Below are 26,059 nucleotides of genomic sequence, written 5' to 3'. Positions count from 1 at the left end.
AAAAATAATTACAAAATTGTTCATTCCAATAAATGTTTATTATATTTCAGGTGCATCTTAATTACAATGTTAAAATATATACTATATATATAATATATAATCAGTAGTTCAATTCAAAGTTCAAAGTTGAAGCCTTATAAACTATATAATTTCTATAGATTCATTGCATGTATAGTGAAATATTTCAAGAATGTATTTCATAATTGTTTTCATATTCATGATGATTATAACTTCCAGTTAATACAAATCCTAACTTCAGTATCTCACAAAATTGGGGAAAATGTTCAATATTCTAAACTCTAATCACCAAAAAAAAAAAAAAAAAAATCTTTCTCACCTTTAATTGGTCTGTTATTCTCAATTAAACCTCTGGAATCAAATAACTTTTACAAAATATTCTAACTAATTAAGATACACCTGTATAGACAGTTGAGGGCCGCCCCTCCACACGCAGGTCCCTGTGATTTGCGGTGAAGGAAGCAGGGGGGCTTTTTGCATGAATAAGCGCATGTAGAATGTCAATTAGTGAATGACAAGGCATTTTATATGACATTTTACGGCTATTGTATTTCTAGCCTCTTCCTGCTCCATCACAGATAAGAATATAATGGCAAATTTCCCCAGATATCAACAATGTCCACCGCAGTTTAATTTGAGTTTATATTTTACTTTTGTTAAATATGTTGTAGAAATTGTTCAATAATGTATTGAACCATTGATTAATTAGTTTTAGTACAAAAACATGCATCAAATTGAATTCAAGATTGTTTTAAAAAGTATAAAAATCATTCCACATAAATGAAAAAAGTGAAAAACATTTTGTAATGTGGGGCTCAAAAGAAAATTCTTCTTAGGGCCCAAATTTAGCCAGGGGCGGCCCTGTGTACATATTTATTTTAAAGATATTTTGACAATTATACCCCAAAGGGAGTAAGCGGTAGAAATGGATGGATGGATATTAATTGTAGAATTACAGCACCTGCAAGCAGCCTACAGTGTTTTATGTTTTATTGTAAAAATCATTAAAATGGTTCAGCACAAAAGCTGGATAGTTTTTGTGTTGCTTTTTATTCCCCTACTGTCCTTAAAACCATGGTACGTTCCGAACTGTGATTATGACGGATCGTAGTAAAGTGGTAATTGGTTAATGTAACCCAGGGGTACTTAACCTTTTTGACCTCGGGGCCTAACTTTTCCACTGCTGAGGGGCCCACTCACTTACTATTGATTTTAATCGTATTTAATAATTATATCTAACCTACTTACAGTTTAACAGGTTAACCTTGGCAAATGATATGAAAGCAAATGTTCATCACAAAGATTATTATCAAGATTAGGTCAGGCTGATTACAAAAATAAATACTAATCAAATCTACTGCAAAAGAAGGGACTCATAAAACCTGCTGAAAAATAATTTTACATACAATTATGCAGTGCTAAAATAAATAAATTATAACTAAATTAATAATAAATCATAATAATTTTCATGATTCCGAAATAACTGTCCTTAAAATTTGAGTTCAAATGAAAATACAGCTTCACCACTTAAGTCATAATTTTTGCACTTAAGAAACTTCTCTATGACTTTAGCTCCAGACTTCTTCTGTTTGTTTGAGATTGTCATTACTGCCACAAGTAGTGGAAAAGTGTATTACAACCGAGGACTGATGTGGCCCATAGAGACCACAGCTGAAAAATACATGTTTTTGGCGGCCCTTTAGGCCTCCCGCAGCTCTCTCAACAATGGCAGAGCTGTGTATACTATAGAGCAGTGGTTCTTAACCTTGTTGGAGGTACCGAACCCCACCAGTTTCATATGCGCATTCACCGAACCCGAACCGTAAGCATAAAATGATGTTGTTATATTAAAGAAATACTAATAAAGATATATTTTACAAACGGAAAGTTACAGGAATGTACACATAATCCCATGTTTACATCTCATTGTGCAACATGTGAATGTTTTAGTGGGAACTAAATGCGATATCTGAAAGGGGTACACATTATTTCCAAAGCAGGACCCCCACCCAGACATACAATACTAGTACACAGCTCATGAAAAACAATATGTTGTAGTCATTGTAAGTGGGCCAAAACACTTATATGAGAAAATAATCTCATGGAATTGACTACTGTCATTTGATTACAATAATAAAACATTTAACTTGTTATTTAGTCAGGTTTGGGACAGGTGTGCTGCAGGTGTGACCACAGTGCATGTGCACGTCTGACGTCGCTCACATGCGCTCCACATGAATGCTCAAGGAGTTTTTGCGTTTGCTCACACATATGGAAAATTAGAAGGAACATTGTTTGGGGGTATGCATAATACATCGACAGGGAGAAGTTTTTGTTTACACGATGAGTCGGGCGTGTCTTGACCTCCGCGGCGGAGGCTCTGCCGAACCCCTGAGGCCGACTCACCGAACCCCTCGGGTTCGATCGAACCCAGGTTAAGAACCACTGCTCTAGAGTATGGCCAGCCTTAGGCCATACTCTCTCTCTCGGTTTCAAAGTTGGAAGCAAACATGGCGCCCTACAGTCATGTGAGGGGCTTTTGACCAACCATCATTTAGGAGATTCTCTGGCCATACTCTCTCTGATTGGTTGAAAAGCCCCTTACGTGACAACAGGGCGCCATGTTTGCTTCCAACTTTGAAACCCAGTTGGCAAGACTCTCTCTATACACGGCTCTAAACAATGGGCCTTGGCTCCATGGTTAGGAAACACTAGAAAACCAACTAGAAATGAGGGCTGATGTCAGCTGATTGGCGACATTTTGCTTCTTTAGCAGGCCCGAGTCAATGTTATCGTTAATAACTGGCGAGAAGAACAAACATGTTAATTATGCTTCTAGATTTGGACTGAGCCGGTGCAGTTCAGTTCATCCTTAATATCGCCCGTGAAAGTCTACTGAGTTAAAGTACCACTGATTGTCACACACACACTAGGTGTGGTGAAATTTGTCCTCTGCATTTGACCCATCCCCTTGTTCACCCCCTGGCAGGTGAGGGGAGCAGTGAGCAGCAGCGGTGGCCGCGCCCGGGAATCATTTTTGGTGATTTAACCCCCAATTCCAACCCTTGATGCTGAGTGCCAAGCAGGGAGGTAATGGGTCCCATTTTTTTTTTATAGTCTTTGGTATGACTCGGTCGGGGTTTGAACTCACAACCTACCAACCACGTTTGTTTCCGTCATACCTGTGTCCAGTGAAGCCAGGCGGGCAGTCACATGACAGCTCACGTTCCGTGCAGTTCCCTCCGTTGAAGCAGGTGTAGTTCTTCACATCATCTCCACATACAGACACAGGGAGCTTGGGCCGCCTGGGCGAGAACAAGCAGATAAACTGCGTGTTTTGTTTGATTCCACAAAAGAAGCTTACAAGTAGAGATGACCGATAATATCGGAAATATCGGCCGATAAATGCTTTAAAATGTAATATCGGAAATTATCGGTATCGGCTTCAAAATTATAGGTATCTGTTTCAAAAAGTACAATTTATTACTTTTTAAAACGCCGCTGTGTACACGGACGTAGGGAGAAGTACAGAGCGACAATAAACCTTAAAGGCACTGCCTTTGCGTGCCGGCCCAGTCACATAACATCTACGGCTTTTCACACACACAAGTGAATGGCATCCACACTTGGTCAACAGCCATACAGGTCACACTGAGGGTGGCCGTATAAACAACTTTAACACTGTTGCAAATATGCGCCACACTGTGAACCCACACCAAACAAGAATGACAAACACATTTCGGGAGAACATCTGCACCGTAACACAACACAAACACAACAGAACAAATACCCAGAACCCCTTGCAGCACTAACTCTTCCGGGACGCTACAATATACACCTCCCGCCACTCCATACCCCCCCACCTCAACCTCCTCATGCTCTCAGGGAGAGCATGTCCCAAATTCCAAGCTGCTGTTTTGAGGCATGTTAAAAAAAATAATGCACTTTGTGACTTCAATAATAAATATGGCAGTGCCATGTTGGCATTTTTTTCCATAACTTGAGTTGATTTATTTTGGAAAACCTTGTTACATTGTTTAATGCATCCAGCGGGGCATCACAACAAAATTAGGCATAATAATGTGTTAATTCCACGACTGTATATATCGGTATCGGTTGATATCGGAATCGGCAATTAAGAGCTGGACAATATCGGAATATCGGATATCGGCAAAAAAGCCATTATCGGACATCTCTACTTACAAGTAATCAGATTATTTGGTAACTATCAAGTAATTTATTCACCTGCTGGACATAAATCCCATGGCTTTCATTCTTTTGCTTAGCGCAGTGTTGCAAAATATCTGTTTGTCACCGGGAATTCATCCCTAAATAGTTACAAGATACAAGCTTTTTTTCCTCCTCCTTTTGACAAATGTACAACTTTGGGACAACAAGAATATTTTTTGAAGCACAGCTGTCACTCATGTTGACATTGGGTGTGTGTTTTTTTAAACAAACACCCGTACATGCAGCGGTAATATTAGCTTTGCTTGGCATTTTGTCGCAAACACAAAAAAAACAAAAGAACATTGTGCATGACATTTTTGAGACAAAGCAGGAAACAAACAGGAAGCACCTGAGAAAAAGTGGAAAGAAAAAAAAAAAGACTTACACTTTTCTGACAACAATGTACCAAGGAATTTCTTCAACCCGTTCACTGGAGAGGAACACAGGGAGAGACGGGGGAAGGAGGTAGAAAGAGACACAAACAAAACAAAGTCAGTTTGATGAAAACTTTACAGCGTGCATGTTCCCAGTGAAGGGAGATGTGCCGCTTGTCTGCTGGCTTGCTTGCAAAGGTTCGAGTGCACGCAAAAAAAAGTCCAAATGCGAGGAGCTGCGTGTTTATGGGATAAATGGTTGGCGGCGTTCCCCTGCCTCTTCTCCGAGGCAAACAGGAGATGAGAGGGAAAGAAAGTGCCGCTGAACCAGCGAGACACCGCAGCAGACGGAGGCCTTTTCTGGCTGACACTAGAATAGAAATTCATCTTCAGACGAGCTTGCTGCAGGCGTAGACAGATATGGAGGAACATAGCGTGTAGCGTAGCATCTTGTCTGTCATGGAGTGGTCCCTCGTCTCAGCAATTTAGCATCATTTATTTGTGTTTACTAACTAACATGCAGTTGCTCCTAAAACTGTTTAGCAGTGACAAAAGAAAAATTGCATATTTCCTCTCCTATTACACAATTTATTGACATTTCATAGGCCTCTCACGATGTAGTAATCAAAATATTACATATACACATCTCCGTGTAATCCGGTTTTACACGAGTGTAAAATGTAATCACAATAATAAACATTTGTAAGTACTGTATATAAAAATAAAACTTTTTCTCAACTGTTGGCCGCAGGGGTACTTATTTGTAATACACTTTTCCACCACTTGTGGCAGTAATGACTACCGTATTTTTCGGAGTATAAGTCGCTCCGGAGTTTAAGTCGCACCTGCCGAAAATGCATAATAAAGAAGGAAAAAAACATATATAAGTCACACTGGAGTATAAGTCGCATTTTTGGGGGGACATTTATTTGATAAAACCCAACACCAAGAATAGACATTTGAAAGGCAATTTAAAATAAATAAAGAATAGTGAACAACAGGCTGAATAAGTGTACGTTATATGAGGCATAAATAACCAACTGAGAACGTGCCTGGTATGTTAACGTAACATTATGGTAAGAGTCATTCAAATAACTATAACATATAGAACATGCTATACGTTTACCAAACAATCTGTCACTCCTAATTGCTAAATCCCATGAAATCTTATACGTCTAGTCTCTTTACGGTAATGTGTTAATAATTTCACACATAAGTCGCTCCTGAGTATAAGTCGCACCCCCGGCCAAACTATGAAAAAACTGCGACTTATAGTCCGAAAAATACTGTATATCAAACAAACAGAAAAAGTCTGAAACTAAAGTCATAGAGAAGTTTCCTAAGCGCAAAAAACATGACTGAAGTGGTGAAGCTGTATTTTCATTTGCACTTTAATTTTATTGAGAGTTTAGTTAGGAAACATATTCATTACTTATTTAGTCTTATTTAGACCTACTCTGTGGCCTAGTGGTTAGAGTGTCCGCCCTGAGATCGGACCCTATACCTCCCTGCTTGGCACTCCGCATCAAGGTTTGGAATTGGGGGTTGAATCACCAAAAATGATTCCCGGGCGCAGCACCGCTGCTGCCTACTGCTCCCCTCACCTCCCAGGGTGTGAACAAGGGGATGGGTCAAATGCAGAGGACAAATTTCACCACACCTAGTGTGTGTGTGACTATCATTGGTATTTTAACTTTAACTTTAGTCTATTTATTTTAGCACAACATAATTGCATGTTAATTGTATTTTTTGTCAGTTATTTTAGTCCCTCCTTATGCAGTATTTTTGGTTTGTACACATTTTTCTAATCAGCCTGACCTAGACTAAGAATTAGGTGTTAAAAAAATAATAATCTTTGTAATTAACACATGGTTTATTTTCATTTGACAAGGTTGTAAACTGTTAGTAGGTTAGATATAACTATTTAATACCATTAAAATTAAGAGTAAGATTACTCATTCAGTGTTGATATTTGAGTGGGCCCCTGTGTAATGGAAAAGTTGGGCCCTGAAGTCGAAGAGGTGAAGAACCCCTGCTGTGTATCGTGTTCCCTCAATTATTGAAGGAGTTCCATTTTGCAAATTTCCTATTATTATCAACCTATTAATCTGTCACACACACGCATAAACACATCAACGCTCTTAAACACGTTGAACACTCTTATGTAATTGTAACATATAAAATATTGGTACTCATGAATGATGATGCTAAATAATTAACTGCATGATGATGATGGTGATGGTGGTGTCAGGGTGGCCAGGGTAATCCAGTCTTAAAGTTAAAGTCACACACACACTACGTGTGGCGAAATTATTCTCTGCATTTAACCCTTGATCACCCCCTGGGAGGTGAGGGGAGCAGTAGGCAGCAGCGGTGGCCGCGCCCGGGAATCATTTTGGTGATTTAACCCCCAATTCCAACCCTTGATGCTGAGTGCCAAGCAGGGAGGTAATGGGTCCCATTTTAATAGTCTTTGGTATGACTCACAACCTACCGATCTCAGGGCGGACACTCTAATCACAAGGCCACTGAGCAGGTGGTTGGCCTACTTTTGCAAAGAACGGGGATATAATTTTAGCAATAATTGGTCCTCCTTCTGGGGCCAAGCGGGCCTGCTGAGGATGGACGGTCTTCACCTTAACCGGGAAGGCGCTATCCCTTTTTATTAGCAACATAGATCACTGTTTGAGTCACACTTGACTAACTACTCAGGACAGACACTCTAACCACTAGGCCCTGAGATAATACTGTGTATAGTAATACTCTTATAGTACTACTAGTAGTAGATAGTAGCTTGTAGCTAAACTCTGTTCTTTTATCATCGCATTGAGGAGATTCACTTTTTCTCCAAATGTATAGCAGCTTGGGTTTTGCCAAGAAGCCTTAGAAGGCGCAGACATTTTGGACAACATCATAGGGATTACAATTCATTTCAAATGTTCTCTAAAAAGCAACAGGTCTGCTGTAGCAAACAAGAGCCACTATGTAGCTGAGCCAATCAGCTGCAAGAGTAGAGAGCACAGTGCTCTGTGATTGGTCCGCCAATAGCGTGCCGTCTATGATGTCACATGGGTAAAGCAGCTTCACTGCTGAATAGACAGCTGGTAATATCAAATAAATGCCCGATTGTAGCTGAGATAGGCTCCAGCGCCCCCCACGACCCCGAAGGGAATAAGCGGTAGAAAATGGATGGATGGATGGGGATGTTACAATACGTGAATATAAACATACCTTTTTTTAATCTTAAAATATGCGATGCACATAAACCGTAGTAAGAGAACAAAGTAGAGAGGGAACACTGTACTATGTACCTCAGGCAAAATCAGAATATTATCGATAGCATAGGGCTGTCCTCAAATAGTCGACGATTTGGCGATTCAATTTGGAGGAGTCTGATTCGACGAAGGACGTCACAGTCAAATCGTCGGACATAAATAACATTTTAACCCTCCCTCCACCCTTCTGTGGAAGGTCGGCGCGTTAATATGTGTTGGGAGGATAAATATCAGAAAGAGATAAATCTTAGTTTCGGCTGTCACTTCAGACTTCATCAGAGCGGTCACTGCTTCCTGGTGTGACGTCACATGTCTAAAATTTTTGCTTCCTCTATTTGGTCAACTTTGATGTCTTCTTGGCGCTGAATGCCAGACCCTCATTAACTGCAGTTTAACCTTTTTTTTATGGTGGACAAAGTCACAAATGAGAGCTTTGTTTTGTTCGCCTTAATGAAAGACCGTATTCCTTTTATAACTACTTTGGAATATTCACCTCTAAGTGTTAAAGCACATCTTTGTGACGTTACGACTACCGGTACTACATACATACTACTTTTAATTTTCCTGAGGGAACTCTCCTGAAGGAATCAATAAAGTACTATCTATCTATCTATCATCACTTATTTATTCCTCCAAAAAAAACACAATAGATTCGACTGATGGAAAAAATCTAAGGAATCAGATTTGACTTAGTTGAGGACAGACCTACTCTAGCAAACGAAAAGAGTGATGCAGGTTGTTATGTCAGGCAAAACATTTGTTAGTACTCTATGTTAGGCTTACTTGCAGCAACGTGGCTAAGATGGTAGAGCGGCCTGCCAGAAACTTGAAGGCTTCCGCATCCTAGTCACTGCCATTGTGTCCTTGAGCAAAACATTTACCCACCTTGCTCCTAGTGCCAGCCACACTGGTTTAAATGTAGCTTAACGTAGATAATGGGTTTTCTCAAAGTAAGGCGCTTTGAATCACTAGAGAAAAAGCCATACTTGCCAACTTTGAGACCTCCGATTTCAGGAGGTGGGGGGGTTGGGGCGGGGCGTGGTTAAGAGGGGAGGAGTATATTGACAGCTAGAATTCACCAAGTATTTCATACACATATATATATATATATATATATATATATATATATATATATATATATATATATATATATATATATATATATATATATTAGAGATGCGCGGTTTGCGGGCACAACCGCGGAGTCCGCGGATTATCCGCAGATCGGGCGGATGAAATTAAAAAAAATAAGATTTTATCCGCGCGCGGGTCGGGTCGGGCGGATTAATTAGATTTTTTTTTTTTTTTTTTTTTTTGCAGGTGGCAGTTAAACCAATTCGGAAATATATATACATAGTTAAATGTTGTTACCCACATACGAAAAACGAGCAGGCACCTGCTGCATATGCCACAACAGAAGAAAAAAAAAGAAAAGAGATGGACACTTTTACGGAGCGGAGAAGGGACGCCTTCTCTCGCTCGAGAGGGCCCCACCGGGAGCCGTAGCTGAGGCGATCCGCGAGAAGGGCCCGACGCACGTCCAGGGTCACTACCGCGCCCACCGCACCGACACCCCGCCTCGTCCGCCTTCGCCGCGGCCGGCGTCACGCGCAGCAGGTAAGCAGCTTACCTGCCTGCCACCCCCGTGGCCGGGGGCTCGTAACATGGGTCACTCCGCGCGCTCCGCCCGCGCAGCTTACCTGCTCGCCACCCCTGTTGCCGGGGGAGCGTAACAGGGGTCACTCCGCGCGCAGTGCGCTCACGAAAGGGGTGGGGCTCACCCTGGTTTATATAGAGAGCAGGACGGTGGCCATGGAAGTCGGAACCCGCTAAGGAGTGTGTAACAACCCACCTGCCGAATCAACTAGCCCTGAAAATGGATGGCGCTGGAGCATGGGCCCATACCTGGCCGTCGCCGGCAGCAAGATGCGCTTGGAGGTGCGCTCAGCGCGGCTCCCATATGATTGCGCACTGGTGTGCGTCTGGGTCGTGACAGCGTGGCACGCGAAAGTCTGTGCTGCATTGGATCAGTCTCCTTTCTTTAACAGGCAAAAGCTTTATAACCTCACCATACCTGCCAACTTTTGAAATCAGAAAAACCTAGTAGCCAGGGTCCAGGGGCCGCAGGCCCCGGTAGGTCCAGGACAAAGTCCTGGTGGAGGGTTCAGGGCTTCGCCCCCCGACGCAAAATTATTATTAGCATTCAGACAGGTTAAAATGTTGCTAAAACCATCACTTTTCTATCAGTCACAGTGACTTTTCAAAACAAAAATATTACAGCAAAAATCATATGGGTTGATTGACATGTTTATTCTGTAAGCTAACTTCAATAGTTTGAAATTATTTTGACAGTTAATGCCAGTTATCCTGTCAACCTTTCACAAGACTTCAATTTGTTAATTGAAAGTATAAACAGTATAAACACTTTTTACAGTAAACAAATAGTAAAACAGTACTAAACAATTCCATAAAAAAAGAAATTGGTGTCATTATTAACTTTCTGTCCAAGCTTGTATAATCTACTGCCTTGTTTAATTGTAAAAAATATTCTGTGCCTAAAATTCACATTTCTATCACAATTATCATACTGTAAACATGGTAAGCTAACTTCATTAAAATTAATAGTCCTGTCAATAGCATGGAATTACAATTCAAATGTAGTTTTTTTGTAAGCCTTTCAAAAGAATTCAAAATATGAAAAATTAATGAAAATTAATTTAAGCCATCAGACACTTGAAAAGTGGCACATCACATCTCTAATGTAATCATTTGAACTTTTCAACAGAAATAGCACTGTAAAAATATTAAGGACATACTTCTGTATTTTGGTAGTTATGCTGTCAACATTTAACAAGATTTCTTCAACTTGGACTTGAAAGCATAAATAGTATAAACACTTTTAACAGTATGTCGTGCTGTGAAATACAGCCGACAGGATTGCGCACCAAACACGAAGCAAGGCCAAAGCCCACGCGCGCATGGTGCAGGAGAACAAAGGACTTCTTTCAACCATCAAACTCATTCGTTAAAAGGACTCTATAGTAATATAAAGCGAATTTTTCTGGACATTATCATGCAAGATAAGTTTATTTTTGGGACCGCGATCACCGCGTAATGATTTTTAAAGGTTGCATTACAAACATTTAACTGTCCCATGTGATCAGCCAGTGCGATTGGAAATCCATGCTCAATTATTGCCTCCGTAAATAAAACTTCGGGCGGGTGCGGGCGGATGGCGGGCGGGTGCAGTTCTGATCAAACGTTACATCGGGTGGATGGCGGATGGTTGACGACTTTCTGACGCGGTTGCGGATGAAATAAATTGCCTATCCGCGCATCTCTAATATATATATATATCCTGAAAATATGCAAACAAAACTGTGTTTGGATAATTGATACTTCAAACTTGCATAAATAAATATTAAGGAATATAACATAACTTGGCTTCTGAGAGCTTCAAAATGTAGTTAATAAAATGCTAAAGTTGTTGATAAACAAGCAATTATTTTAATAATTAAATATGGTCATTTTAAACTTAAATTTAAAATTAATTATTTCAAATATGTTTATTTTAATGTAGAATTCTATGGCTGGATGTAATAAGGAGTCAGAAAAAATAAAAATAAAAATACAATTAATTTTGATGTTTTTAGCAAAATATAGTAAAAATGTATTTAGTTTTTTTTTTTTTTAATTAATAAATATCTATTTATTTTTAGGTAAGATAAACATAATAATACAATGTATCTCTAGTCTGGATGATTTAGTTCTTGTCACCCTGTTGTCCTCCCGTAGTGAAAAAAGGCTGTCCTCACTCAGGTCCGCATGGAGCTGGAGGGGGCGTGGCCTCCAGCTCCGGCTGAAAATCGGGAGATTTTCGGGAGAATATTTGTCCCGGGAGGTTTTCGGGAGAGGCGCTGAATTTCGGGAGTCTCCCGGAAAATTCGGGAGGGTTGGCAAGTATGGAAAAAGCGCTGTATGAATATAATTCACTTAAATCATTTCTATTCTCTTTTGCTATACTTTTTGTTTGTGGAACAGATTATAATGTGCAAAAATATTATTGTCTTCTTTATTTTGCCTGGACTTACTTGCAGAGAGGTCCTGTGTAGTTCTCCGGGCACAGACAGGCATACCTGTCAGGTCCATGCAGGCAGGTCCCCCCGTGTTCACACAAGTGATTTTCACAGATGTCCACCTCCTGCTCGCAGTCCACTCCTGTGTATCCCAGCTCGCAGGTGCACTGGTAGGTGTGCCCATTGACGCTGCAGTTGCCGTGCACACAAGGACTGGAGGCGCACGTGTCAGTGAAGAAGCTACAGTACCTCCCTGCCCAGCCCTCAGCACAGCTGCAGTTGAATGCGTTGAACAAGTCCTGGCACTGCCCTTCATTGAGACACGGGTTGGGAGTACACACGGGCGCCCCGCTGCAGCCCACCAGCACAGGCCTGAGTGATGTCTGGATGAACTGGTGCTCCTGCAAGCGTGGTAGGTTCACCTGAGAGGAGCTGTAATAAGGCAGGGCAATGCCGCCCAGCTCCACTGTCCCCAGGCACCCAGCTAGTGACCACCCTGTGTCAGGAGCCAAACCTCCCAGGAAGATGTCCACTCCGTGCCTGAGGAAGTCCAAGTTTCCCCCTAGACCTGTGGAGGTGCTGGCTTCATCTACTTCATCATCCAGCACCAAGGACCACTGAGACATGTGAGCCCACGGTGCTGTCATGAACAAGTGGACACTGTGCCATTCGCCATCACTGACAGTCCTCACGCTGCTGAGACTCACTGTGGGCGCTCCTGTCTTGTCATCCTCCTCCTCTTTGCTATCTCTGGTGGCACTCTGAAGCTCCATGAAGAGGAAACCGTCCTGGACAGAGAGGGTGACAAAGGCAGAGTCCTTCTCTGCATGGAGGATCGCGGCGTTGCGTTTCCGCGTGCGCAGGTTTACAGAGAGGTTAGTAATGTTGCGAGAAATGTCACCATTTCCTCGATAGACTAGCGTTGTGCTGTCATTCAGGAAAGAGGCATTGGAGTAACCTAGGACAGCAAAAAGATACACGTTAGCTCCATTAAAACTTTTAATTTGGCAGGACACAGATGCCACTGGTTATGGAGGTCTGAACTTGGGAGCCGAGTTGGGACATCAGCGGAGTCGCTCCTGAAGACTGAAGGACCATTGGCTGATCGGAGAGGCCCAATCTGTGTGGGCTAGCAGTAAACAAGAGGTTGCTAATTGACCATGTGAGTTCAGCAGAGCTAAAGACAGGCGTTGTAAGGGACACAGACCCGTTACACCAAAGAACAATATTTGGTAACTCAAGTTGTGTTCAAAATATACCCCAATTGCAACACTATCTTTGAGGCAAGACAACCGTCAAACTAATTATAACGATATATCAAATGCAATATATATATATAACAACATGCAATGTACATTAACTGCACCAATATTGCACCACCTTTAGATGTGTTGCTTTAGCCATGCCATAATGACTGTGATAACTACCACAATGTCAATAGAGCAAACCTCACAAAAGTGAAGTACAGTCGTGGTCAAAAGTTTACATACACTTGTAAAGAACATAATGTCATGGCTGTCTTGAGTTTACAATAATTTCTACAACTCTTTTTTTTTGTGATAGAGTGATTGGAGCACATACTTGTTGGTCACAAAAAACATTCATGAAGTTTGGTTCTTTTATGAATTTATGATGGGTCTACTGAAAATGTGACCAAACCTGCTGGGTCAAAAGTATACAAACCCCGTTTCCATATGAGTTGGGAAATTGTGTGAGATGTAAATATAAACGGAATACAATGATTTGCAAATCCTTTTCAACCCATATTCAATTGAATGCACTACAAAGACAAGAAATATGATGTTCAAACTCATAAACTTTATTTTTTTTTTGCAAATAATTAACTTAGAATTTCATGGCTGCAACACGTGCCAAAGTAGTTGGGAAAGGGCATGTTCACCACTGTGTTACATGGCCTTTCCTTTTAACAACACTCAGTAAACATTTGGGAACTGAGGAGACACATTTTTTAAGCTTCTCAGGTGGAATTATTTCCCATTCTTGCTTGATGTACAGCTTAAGTTGTTCAACAGTCCAGGGATTTCCGTTGTGGTATTTTAGGCTTCATAATGTGCCACACATTTTCAATGGGAGACAGGTCTGGACTAGACTATGAAGCCATGTTGATGTAACACGTGGCTTGGCATTGTCTTGCTGAAATAAGCAGGGGCGTCTATGGTAACGTTGCTTGGATGGCAACATATGTTGCTCCGAAACCTGTATGTGCCTTTCAGCATTAATGGCGCCTTCACAGATGTGTAAGTTACCCATGTCTTGGGCACTAATACACCCCCATACCATCACAGATGCTGGCTTTTCAACTTTGCGCCTATAACAATCCGGATGGTTCTTTTCCTCTTTGGTCCGGAGGACACGACGTCCACTGTTTCCAAAAACAATTTGAAATGTGGCCTCGTCAGACCACAGAACACTTTTCTACTTTGTATCAGTCCATCCTGGATGAGCTCAGGCCCAGCGAAGCCGACGGTGTTTTTGGGTGTTGTTGATAAACGGTTTTCGCCTTGCATAGGAGAGTTTTAACTTGCACTTACAGATGTAGCGACTAACTGTAGTTACTGACTGTGGGTTTCTGAAGTGTTCCTGAGCCCATGTGGTGATATCCTTTACACACTGATGTCGCTTGTTGATGCAGTACAGCCTGAGGGATCGAAGGTCACGGGCTTAGCTGCTTACGTGCAGTGATTTCTCCAGATTCTCAGAACCCTTTGATGAGATGGTGAAATCCCTAAATTTCTTGCAATAGCTGGTTGAGAAAGGTTTTTCTTAAACTGTTCAACAATTTGCTCACGCATTTGTTTACAAAGTGGTGACCCTCGCCCCATCCTTGTTTGTGAATGACTGAGCATTTCATGGAATCTACTTTTATACCCAATCATGGCACCCACCTGTTCCCAATTTGCCTGTTCACCTGTGGGATGTTCCAAATAAGTGTTTGATGAGCATTCCTCAACTTTATCAGTATTTATTGCCACCTTTCCCAACTTCTTTGTCACGTGTTGCTGGCATCAAATTCTAAAGTTAATGATTATTTGCAAAAAAAAAAAAGTTTTTCAGTTTGAACATCAAATATGTTGTCTTTGTAGCATAATCAACTGAATATGGGTTGAAAATGATTTGCAAATCATTGTATTCCGTTTATATTTACATCTGACACAATTTCCCAACTCTTATAGAAACAGGGTTTGTATATTATATATTAATGGCGACCCCAAAAGGGACAAGCGGTAGAAAATGGATGGATGGATGGTTCTATACCATATACCAGGGGTGCTCACACTTTTTCTGCAGGCGAGCTACTTTTCAATTGATCAAGTCGTGAGGATCTACCTCATTCATATATATAATTTATATTTACTTATTTATGTGTTTTTTTTTGTTAACAAGGTAAAGGTGTTTAATGATAATGCAAGCATGTTTAACACGTATAGTTAATATTGTTAATAAATTAAAGGTGTTTAATGATAATGCAAGCATGTTTAACACATATAGTTAATATTGTTAACAAGTTAAAGGTGTTTAATGATAATACAGGCATGTTTAACACATATAGTTAATATTGTTGATAAGTTAAAGGTGTTTAAAGATAATGCAAGCATGTTTAACACATAGTTAAAATTGTTAATAAGTTAAAAGTGTTTAAAGATAATGCAAGCATGTTTAACACATAGTTAATATTGTTAACAAGTTAAAGGTGTTTAATGATAATACAAGCATGTTTAACACGTATAGTTAATATTGTTAATAAATTAAAGGTGTTTAATGATAATGCAAGCATGTTTAACACATATAGTTAATATTGTTAACAAGTTAAAGGTGTTTAATGATAATACAGGCATGTTTAACACATATAGTTAATATTGTTGATAAGTTAAAGGTGTTTAAAGATAATGCAAGCATGTTTAACACATAGTTAAAATTGTTAATAAGTTAAAAGTGTTTAAAGATAATGCAAGCATGTTTAACACATAGTTAATATTGTTAACAAGTTAAAGGTGTTTAATGATAATGCAAGCATGTTTAACACATATAGTTAATATTGTTAATAAATTAAAGGTGTTTAATGATAATACAAGAATGTTTAATACATATAGTTAATATTGTTAACAAGTTGAAGGTGTTTAATGATAATGCAAGCATGTTTAACACATATAGTTAATATTGTTAATAAATTAATGGTGTTTAATGATAATACAAGAATGTTTAATACATATAGTTAATATTGTTAACAAGTTGAAGGTGTTTAAAGATAATACAAGCATGTTTAACACATATAGTTAATATTGTTAGTAAGTTAAAGGTGTTTAATGATAATATGAGCATGTTTATCACATATAGATTCATTTATTTCATGAAGACAAGAATATAAGTTGGTGTATTACCTGATTCTGATGACTTGCATTGATAGGAATCAGACAGTGGTGCTGATAACGTCCGCATTTTCGAATGGAGGAGAAAAAAAGTCCTCCTTTCTGTCCAATCCCACATGGAAGTGGTTGGTTTTTGGCATCTTATTTATCCAGCTTCATACTTGTTTTTTATACACTTTACAAGAAATACATAGGCGGCAAACTCCGTAGCTTGCTAGCTTGTGCACGCCAGCTTTCTGAGACTCTTATTTTGTTAGCGCAGGCAGGATGAAGCAGCGCTTTTATTGTGCAACTGTGCAGTCGGTCTTTGGAGTTTTGACGACAGGTACGGCGCCAGAGTCTGTTGAAATAAAGTGTTTCTCGCCTTCCTGTCGGTAATTTTAATGAGCTGGCAGCAGCCAGCGTCATCTCAGAAGACCCTCGGGTGCCGTAAATGTCAATCAAGTGACGAAAGTGACGTCATAGTGAAGATTTATGATCGCTCATTTTTAGGACTATATTTTAATGCTTGGCTGGCGATCGACTGACACACCCTCCGCGATCGACCAGTAGCTCGCGATCAACGTAATGAGCACCCCTGCTATATACTATCAACCTCCCGGGGACTGCAGATGAGAATTAGCCGTTGGCTACTCCAACAGCATGTGCAGTACAGCGTACAATAGCATGTGCAATGTTGCGTCTAATAGTGTGTGTATTATAGCGTCCAATAGCGTGTGCAAAATAGCATCCAATAGCGTGTGCAATATAGCATCGAACAGCGTGTGCAATAGACCGTCCAATAGCCTGTGCAAAATAGCGTCCAATAGTGTGTGTTAATATAGCGTCCAATAGCGTGTGCAAAATAGCGTCCAATAGCGTGTGCAATATAGCATCTAATAGCGTGTGCAAAGCAGTGTCTAACAGCGTGTGCAATATAGTGTCTAACAGTATGTGCAATATAGCGTCTAACAGTATCTGCAATGTAGCGTCTAATAGCGTGTGCAATACAGCGCGTGCAATATAGCGTCTAACAGCGTGTGCAATATAGCGTCAAATAGCTTGTGCAATATAGCGTGTGCAGTGTAACAACTAACAGCGTGTGCAATATAGCGTCAAATAGCTTGTGCAATATAGCGTCTAACAGCGTGTGCAATATAGCGTCAAATAGCTTGTGCAATCTAGCGTCTAACAGGGGTCACCAAAAATTATGATTATTCAGCTCGACTTTTTCCTCTCGTCACCCCAAACTCAAGCAATAATGCCCCTTTTTATAGTGCCGGCCTCTAATGTCATATGACACATACCACCGTTCTGTAAAGACACACCCACAAACACACTGCGTGACCTTATAGACACATTTATGGCTCCTACAGCTACAATTTGGCACATTTACATTTTATATGGTCATCAATGTGCATTGTCCCATGTAACAAAGATATAACACATGGCGACTTCCTGTCAGGAGTTTTCTTATACATCTACGGACTAGTTATTGGTGTGTCAGTACTGGGAACAGGCAAATGTTTATTTGGAAAAATGTGGTTGTTTATAAATGATTAAATGTTTCTGTGCTTGGCAGCAAATGAGTCACGGGTTGAGGACCACTACTGTTGCTGATAAAGTCAGGCCTTCAAAATAAAAGCAGGGAGGTGAAATTACACGGTTGCACAATCAGGTCTGAATACCTGAATTTTTCAAACGTTTCCTTTTTTTCCAGAAAATCCATCCATCCATCCATTTTCTACCGCTTATTCCCTTTGGGGTCGCGGGGGGCGCTGGAGCCTATCTCAGCTACAAATGTTATTTTCAAATTCCAGGGGGTGACAGGTATCTTTTGACTACACGATGTTTTAGATTGCATCAAGCTAAATCACATTGAAGTGTAAATAGTGTTTTGTCTCACATTCATATCCTTGGTTCAGCATCTTGCACTCAGCCAATGTCGGGCATGGAGACAAGTCGCACCACCTGACCTCTTCACAGCGCCGCCCTGCTGTGCTGGGTGGGCAGGTGCAGTTGAAGTCGTCCCACAGGGCGTAACACATCCCTCCGTTTAAACAAGGGTTCATCTGAAGACGAGACATTAATAAAAGTAGCTTACTGTCAAGTTATTTTGATCCTGTATTCATTATGAGTAACTACATCAGGGATATCCAAAATATGGCCTGGGGGCCATATGCAGTCCACGGCTTTTGTTTATTGACTCGCGGCATATTACAAAATTAAATTAGATATTAATGAGTTACTATATTGTAGGGTTGAACGTAGAGTTGTCCGGTAATGGCTTTTTTTGCCGATATTCCGATATTGTTCAACTCTTAATTACCAATTCCGATATCAACCGATACCGATATATACAGTCGTGGAATTAACACATTATTATGCCTACTTTTGTTGTGATGCCCTGCTGGATGCATTAAACAATGTAACAAGGTTTTCCAAAATAAATCAACTCAAGTTATGGAAAAAAATGCCAACATGGCACTGCCATATTTATTATTGAAGTCACAAAGTGCATTATTTTTTTCAACATGCCTCAAAACAGCAGCTTGGAATTTGGGACATGCTCTCCCTGAGAGAGCATGAGGAGGTCAAGGTGGGTGGGGTTGGGGGGGGGCGGGGTTATGGTGGGGGGTAGCAGGGGGTGTATATTGTAGCGTCCTGGAAGAGTTAGTGCTGCAAGGGGTTCTGGGTATTTGTTCTGTTGTGTTTATGTTGTGTTACGGTGCGGATGTTCTCCCGAAATGTGTTTGTCATTCTTGTTTGGTGTGGGTTCACAGTGTGGCGCATATTTGTAAGTGTTAAAGTTGTTTATACGGCCACCCTCAGTGTGACCTGTATGGCTGTTGACCAAGTATGAATTGCATTCACTGTGTGTGTGAAAAGCCGTAGATTTGTGATTGGGGCGGCACGCAAAGGCAGTGCCTTTAAGGTTTATTGGCGCTCTGTACTTCTCCCTACGTCCCTGTACACAGCGGCGTTTTAAAAAGTCATACATTTTAGTTTTTGAAACCGATACCGATAATTTCCGATATTACATTTTAAAGCATTTATCGGCCGATATAATCAGACTGCTGATATTATCGGACATCTCTCGTTGTACGGTATACCGGTAATGGTATAGTACCACGATACTAATGAATAATTTTCAATACGATACCGTCTCTGAAATGTACCGGTCCCGAACTCGCCCGCGTCAAAGTCACGTCGTGACATTGCTGGTTTTACGAGCAGACGAGCGTGTTTGGTCTCACACAATCACGGAGTACTTACAAGCAGACACAGTGTGTAGACAGAAAAAGGAGAACGGTCGCAATTTGGCTTAAAAACTAAAAATAAAGGTGAAGTTATAACACTGAAACGCCCTCAGGAAGAGGTGCTTTAAGACATGGCTAGCGAGCTAGCGGCTAGCGTCTATCCGCCGTCGGCAGTGTTTGTAAATCACTAATCCTGGTCTCCATGACGACAAATAAAATAAGTTCCCTACAAGTATCATCCCTGCAGGACGAGGAATAGCTAAACATGCTTCACTACACACCGTAGCTCATCGGCATCAAAATGTAAACAAACGCCATTGGTGGATCTACACCTGACATCCACTGTAATGATATCAAGTACTGGCACGTATATAGTCGATACTACTATAATTATGTCGATATTTTTTTGGCGTCACAACATCTTCTTTCGTTTTATGTCCCTGGACACATGAGGACTTTGAATATGACCAATGTATGATCCTGTAAATACTTCGTATAGGATTGATACCCAAATTTGTGGTATCATCCAAAACTAATGTAAAGTATCAAACAACAGAAGAATAAGTGATTATTACATTTGAACAGAAGTGTAGATAGAACATGTTAAAAGAGAAAGTAAGCAGATATTAACAGTAAATGAACAAGTAGATTGATAATTCATTTTCTACCACTTGTCCTTAATAATGTTGACAAAATAATAGAATGATAAATGACACAATATGTTACTGCATACGTCATCAGACTAATTAGGAGCCTTTGTTTGTTTACTTAATACTAAAAGACAAGTTGTCTAGTATGTAGACTATTCTATTTAAGGACAAACTTGCAATAATACTGTAAACATATGTTTAATGTACCCTAAGATTTTTTTGTTATAATTAAGCCAATAATTCATTTTTTTTTGTGGTCCTCTTTATTTAGAAAAGTACCGAAAAGTATCAAAATAATTTTAGTACCGGTACCAAAATATTGGTATCGTTACAACACTACTATATTGTTTAGGGCTGTCTTCAAATAGTCATAGATTCACAGATTCAACTCAGATTAATCTGATTCTACTATTCACAGTCAAATCGTGTTATATTAACTCCCCCGAGTTAAGTACCTGCTGAGGACCCCTTCGTACAGCAGTTCTGTTGGGAAGACAGATCGATTGCGTTCGTCGTGTCATCTTCAAACATTAGTAAAAAAGACTCTTGTGTGCAAACAAGTAGTTTTAGAGACTAAGCGATCATTTTTATATCTGCTTGCAAGAGAGCGATTGCTGCTTCCTGTTGCTGTTTCTTCATTTGACGTCACGTAAAACAGCTGGCGTGTTTCTGCCTCCCACATCTCTTATTATATAACATTTCTGCAAACTAATAGTGTTAGGAGGATGTTTTTACATGACGGATATGCTCGAAGCCCGTTGGTACACACCACCTCGCCCCGGTGGTTAACGATCCTTCCACTGGTTTACATACAAATCTTTGTTACAACTTTTACTTCCTCTATTTCGTCAAGTTTGATGTCTTCTTTTCTACCTTCAAGGTACTCAAAGCGCTTTGACACTATTTCCACATTCACCCATTCACACACACATTCACACACTGATGGCGGGAGCTGCCATGCAAGGCGCGAACCACGACCCATCAGGAGAAAGGGTGAAGTGTCTTGCTCAAGGACACAACGGGCATGACGAGGTTGGTCGAAGGTGGGGATTGAACCAGGAACCCTCAGGTTGCTGGCACGGCCACTCTCCCAACCTCGCCACGCCGTCCCCAACAGAGAACAGAGAACCTCACAAACTGTGGTTCAGCTTTTTTTGAGGTGGAAAAGTCGCAAATCCGAACTTTGTTTTGTTTACTTCTAAAAAATAGTCTATTTAGTTCATGAATATATTTAATTCATCTGGAATATTTACGTATAAGTACTGGTAGTTGTCTGTCTATCTGTGTTAGCCCTGAGGAGGTAGCAACTTGTCCAGGGTGTACCCTGCCCTCCGCCCGAATGCAGCTGGGAGTCCAGTCTCCCGCCACCTCGAAAGGGACAAGTGGTAGAAAATGGATGGATGGATGGAAGTGCTAGACCACATCCATGTAACAATACTGACACGTAGTGACCAGTCAGTATATACACTACTACATATCATATGTTTATTTATAGAGATAAATGCTTTAAAATGTAATATCGGAAATTATCGGTATCAGTTTCAAAAAGTAAAATTCATGACTTTTTAAAACGCCGCTGTACGGAGTGGTACACGGACGTAGGGAGAAGTACAGAGCGCCAATAAACCTTAAAGGCACTGCCTTTGCGTGCCGGCCCAATCACATAATATCTACGGCTTTTCACACACACAAGTCAATGCAAGGCATACTTGGTCAACAGCCATACAAGTCACGCTGATGGGTGGCCGTATAAACAACTTTAACACTGTTACAAATATGCGCCACACTGTGAACCCACACCAAACAAGAATGACAAACACATTTGGGGAGAACATCCGCACCGTAACACAACATAAACACAACAGAACAAATACCCAGAACCCCTTGCAGCACTAACTCTTCCGGGACGCTACAATATACACCCCTGCTACCCCCTACCCCCCACCTCAACCTCCTCATGCTCTCTCAGGGAGAGCATGTCCCACATTCCAAGCTGCTGCTTTGAGGCATGTTAAAAAAAAAAAATGCACATTGTGACTTCAATAATAAATATGGCAGTGCCATGTTGGCATTTTTTTGCCATAACTTGAGGTGATTTATTTTGGAAAACCTTGTTACATTGTTTAATGCATCCAGCGGGGCATCACAACAAAATTAGGCATAATAATGTGTTAATTCCACGACTGTATACATCGGTATCGGTTGATATCGGAATCGGTAATTAAGAGTTGGACAATATCGGAATATCGGATATCGGCAAAAAAGCCATTATCGGACATCTCTATTTATCTTACAAAAATGCCATGGATATGACTGATTGTCGACTATGGGAAAACTCTGACGACAATATAATTATTATTGTGAGATTTTACACTGATTTTCTAAGCTAAGATATCATTGTTTTATTCGGATAGCTAACATTACATTACATAGTTTTTTGTATTTTTAATGCACAAAGTGCATCAAAGCATGAAATTAAATTTATGCGCCTCTCGTAAAAGGTTTGGATACCCCAGAAGTAGATATAACTGTTAACTGTTGTCCACTTACACTGCAGGTATTGTCCCCTGTGCAGCCAGCAGTCACATTCTCCATATGTTGCAGAGGGAATGTTCTCACCGATGTATCCAAACCAAAAAACTGCAACCTCCTGTCGTTTATCCTCAGGTCTTGGATGCATCCTTTAAAATATCCACCAAACACTGCTGTAGCATCGCTCTCCAGCAGACCTCCAACATAGACAGTGTCTCCTGCCTGAACGCCGACTGTACTGACCGCCGCCTCAGCTTGTTGGTCAGCCGCCACGTGCAACGTCATTTGCCCCATCGCCACCTCGACATTCACGTAGTGGACTTCCCCGTCATTGACCACGCTCTCTCCTTTCAGGCTCTCAAAGTCACCGAGCTGAGCTGTGACCACGCCGTCCTCCATCCACACGTGCAGGTACTGGCTGTTGCTGCTGTTGGCCACGGCCAGCAGGAGGCCGTTGGGCCTCCGTGTGCGCAGGAAGAGAGAGATTGAGAGGTTGTGACCCGGGTCATCCGTGACAGTGAAGGCGGCATAGCTGAGGGAGTCCTCATTCCCAAAACGAGCGGTCACATGTTCTGAAGGTGAGGTACAAAACGAAGGAAATGGTAAATTGGCTTTGCTTGAATAGTGATTTTACATTATCACCTCATTCATACATATAAAGCCACAGAACAGGGGCTTAACTTATTTTCATCGTTGGCCACATTGCATTTACGAAAGCCCTCAAAGGGCTGCTTCATGAGGATTTAATGAATTTAAAGGCCTATTGAAACCCACTACTACCGACCACGGAGTCTGATAGTTTATATATCAATGATGAAATCTTAACATTGCAACACATGCCAATACGGCCGGGTTAGCTTACTAAAGTGCAATTTTAAATTTTGCGCGAAATATCCTGCTGAAAACGTCTCGGTATGATGACGTCAGCGCGTGACGTCACGGATTGTAGAGGACATTTAGGGACAGCATGGTGGCCAGCTATTAAGTTGTCTGTTTTCATCGCAAAATTCCACAGTATTCTGGACATCTGTGTTGGTGAATCTTTTGCAATTTGTTCAATGAACAATGAAGACAGCAAAAAAGAAAGCTGTAGGTGGGAAGCGGTGTATTGCGGCAGGTGTTGTGCCGGATAACGCACCCCCGCCGTAGAATGCACCCCTTGACTGTTGTGCCGGATAACACAGCCGGTGTTTCATTGTTTACATTCCCGGAAGATGACAGTCAAGCTGTGGAGAACTGGGACAACAGAGACTCTTACCAGGAGGACTTTGAGTTGGATGCGCAGATGCGGTACCGTGAGTACGCATGCAGCTGCGTCTTCCAAACATTTGATCGCTTGCCCGTACGTGCGTGCCGCTATGTGCATGTCACGTACATAACTTTGGGGACTTTGGAAAATATATGTGCTGTATGAACTTTGGGGAGGTGAACGGTACTTTGGGCTGTGGGATTGAGTGTGTTGTGCAGGTGTTTGAGTTGTATTGGCGGGTTATATGGACGGGAGGGGGGAGGTGTTTCTTATGCGGGATTAATTTGTGGCATATTAAATATAAGCCTGGTTGTGTTGTGGCTAATAGAGTATATATATATGTCTTGTGTTTATTTACTGTTTTAGTCATTCCCAGCTGAATATCAGGTCCCGCCCGCCTCTCACAGCATCTTCCCTATCTGAATCACTCCCACTGCCCTCTAGTCCTTCACTCTCACTTTCCTCATCCACGAATCTTTCATCCTCGCTCAAATTAATGGGGAAATTGTCACTTTCTCGGTCCGAATCGCTCTCGCTGCTGGTGGCCATGATTGTAAACAATGTGCAGATGTGAGGAGCTCCACAACCTGTGACGTCACGCTACTCGTCTGCTACTTCCGGTACAGGCAAGGCTTTTTTATCAGCGACCAAAAGTTGCGAACTTTATCGTCCTTTCAGCAAAAATATGGCAATATCACGAAATGATCAAGTATGACACCTGCTATCCCCGTTTAATAAGAAAATCGCATTTCAGTAAGCCTTTAAAAATAGAACAAGCACATTCTGAAAATGTAGAAATCATAATGTCGTTGGGGTTTTTTTTACACTTACATGTTGCGGTTAATAGTACTCTATATTTATATGTCGTTATTTATACTTTCTGTATAAATTATAAATAAATGGGTTGTACTTGTATAGCGCTTTTCTACCTTCAAGGTACTCAAAGCGCTTTGACACTACTTCCACATTTACCCATTCACACACACATTCACACACTGATGGAGGGAGCTGCCATGCAAGGCGCTAACCAGCACCCATCAGGAGCAAGGGTGAAGTGTCTTGCTCAGGACACAACGGACATGGACTAGGTGGGGATTGAACCAGGGACCCTCGGGTTGCGCACGGCCACTCTCCACTGCGCCACGCCGTCCCAAATTATGTGATAATGTTCATCAGTCAGCTCATTGGTGTTCATTTTCAATCTATCAAGATAAAAAAATAATATCAAAATCAAATTACAGGATGTTATTTATGTAGTTTGCTCATTTTTCTCCACTGGTGCTTTAACATCATGTAGTTTATTTGTTTTACATATGTAACATAATCTATAAGCTATTGCGACATTAAAAAGAGCAGTTTCTTTCATTCAAAATGTTCGGCAAATTTTTATACTTCTATACTCATCCCGAATAAAACCTGTTTGCGCGCCTGATCCGATCATTTGACACCCCTGGTGTAACCAATAAAATGCCTCTCTGTATCGGGAGGTGGGGGGGCACTTTGCCGTAAATCCTGAAATATCCTCCCGGGACTGATTATTACAAAGTAGGTATGCACTGGTATGAAAATGTCATATCAGTTATCATCATACTTGCCAACTTTGAGACCTCTGAATTCGGGAGGTGGGCGGGGTTTGGGTTTGGTCGGAAGAGTTAGTGCTGCAAGGGATTCTGGGTATTTGTTCTGTTGTGTTTATGTTGTGTTACGGTGCGGATGTTCTCCCGAAATGTGTTTGTCATTCTTGTTTGGTGTGGGTTCACAGTGTGGCGCATATTTGTAACAGTGTTAAAGTTGTTTATACGGCCACCCTCAGCGTGACCTGTATGGCTATTGATCAAGTATGCGTTGCATTCGCTTGTGTGTGTGTAGAAGCTGCATATATATTATGTGATAGGGCCGGCACGCTGTTTGTGTGGAGAAAAAGCGGTCGTGACGACAGGTTGTAGAGGACGATAAAGGCAGTGCTTTTAAGGCACGCCCCCAATATTGTTGTCCGGGTGGAAATCGGGAGAAATTTGGGAGAATGGT

At 41.1% G+C, this 26,059-nt stretch overlaps 1 protein-coding gene across 5 annotated transcripts in view; it reads right to left on the bottom strand.

Annotated features, from left to right (window-relative positions):
• Positions 1 to 26,059, bottom strand: part of crb1 (crumbs cell polarity complex component 1) — a 103,331-nt gene that overhangs the window by 32,630 nt on the left and 44,642 nt on the right. For all 5 annotated transcript variants that reach the window (XM_061975864.2, XM_061975863.2, XM_072914652.1 and 2 more), the window contains 5 exons: positions 22,801 to 23,354; positions 18,247 to 18,412; positions 11,989 to 12,931; positions 4,634 to 4,678; positions 3,201 to 3,323 (listed from right to left, as the gene is read on the bottom strand). In XM_061975864.2, coding sequence (XP_061831848.2) covers positions 3,201 to 3,323; positions 4,634 to 4,678; positions 11,989 to 12,931; positions 18,247 to 18,412; positions 22,801 to 23,354 — 1,831 coding nt within the window. The remainder of the gene's footprint in view (positions 1 to 3,200; positions 3,324 to 4,633; positions 4,679 to 11,988; positions 12,932 to 18,246; positions 18,413 to 22,800; positions 23,355 to 26,059) is intronic.

The sequence above is a fragment of the Nerophis lumbriciformis genome, linkage group LG14, assembly GCF_033978685.3.
Source record: "Nerophis lumbriciformis linkage group LG14, RoL_Nlum_v2.1, whole genome shotgun sequence".
Taxonomy (NCBI): Eukaryota; Metazoa; Chordata; class Actinopteri; order Syngnathiformes; family Syngnathidae; genus Nerophis; species Nerophis lumbriciformis.
Note: the sequence above shows the minus strand (reverse complement) of the source record. Positions and strands in the feature narration are given on the sequence as shown.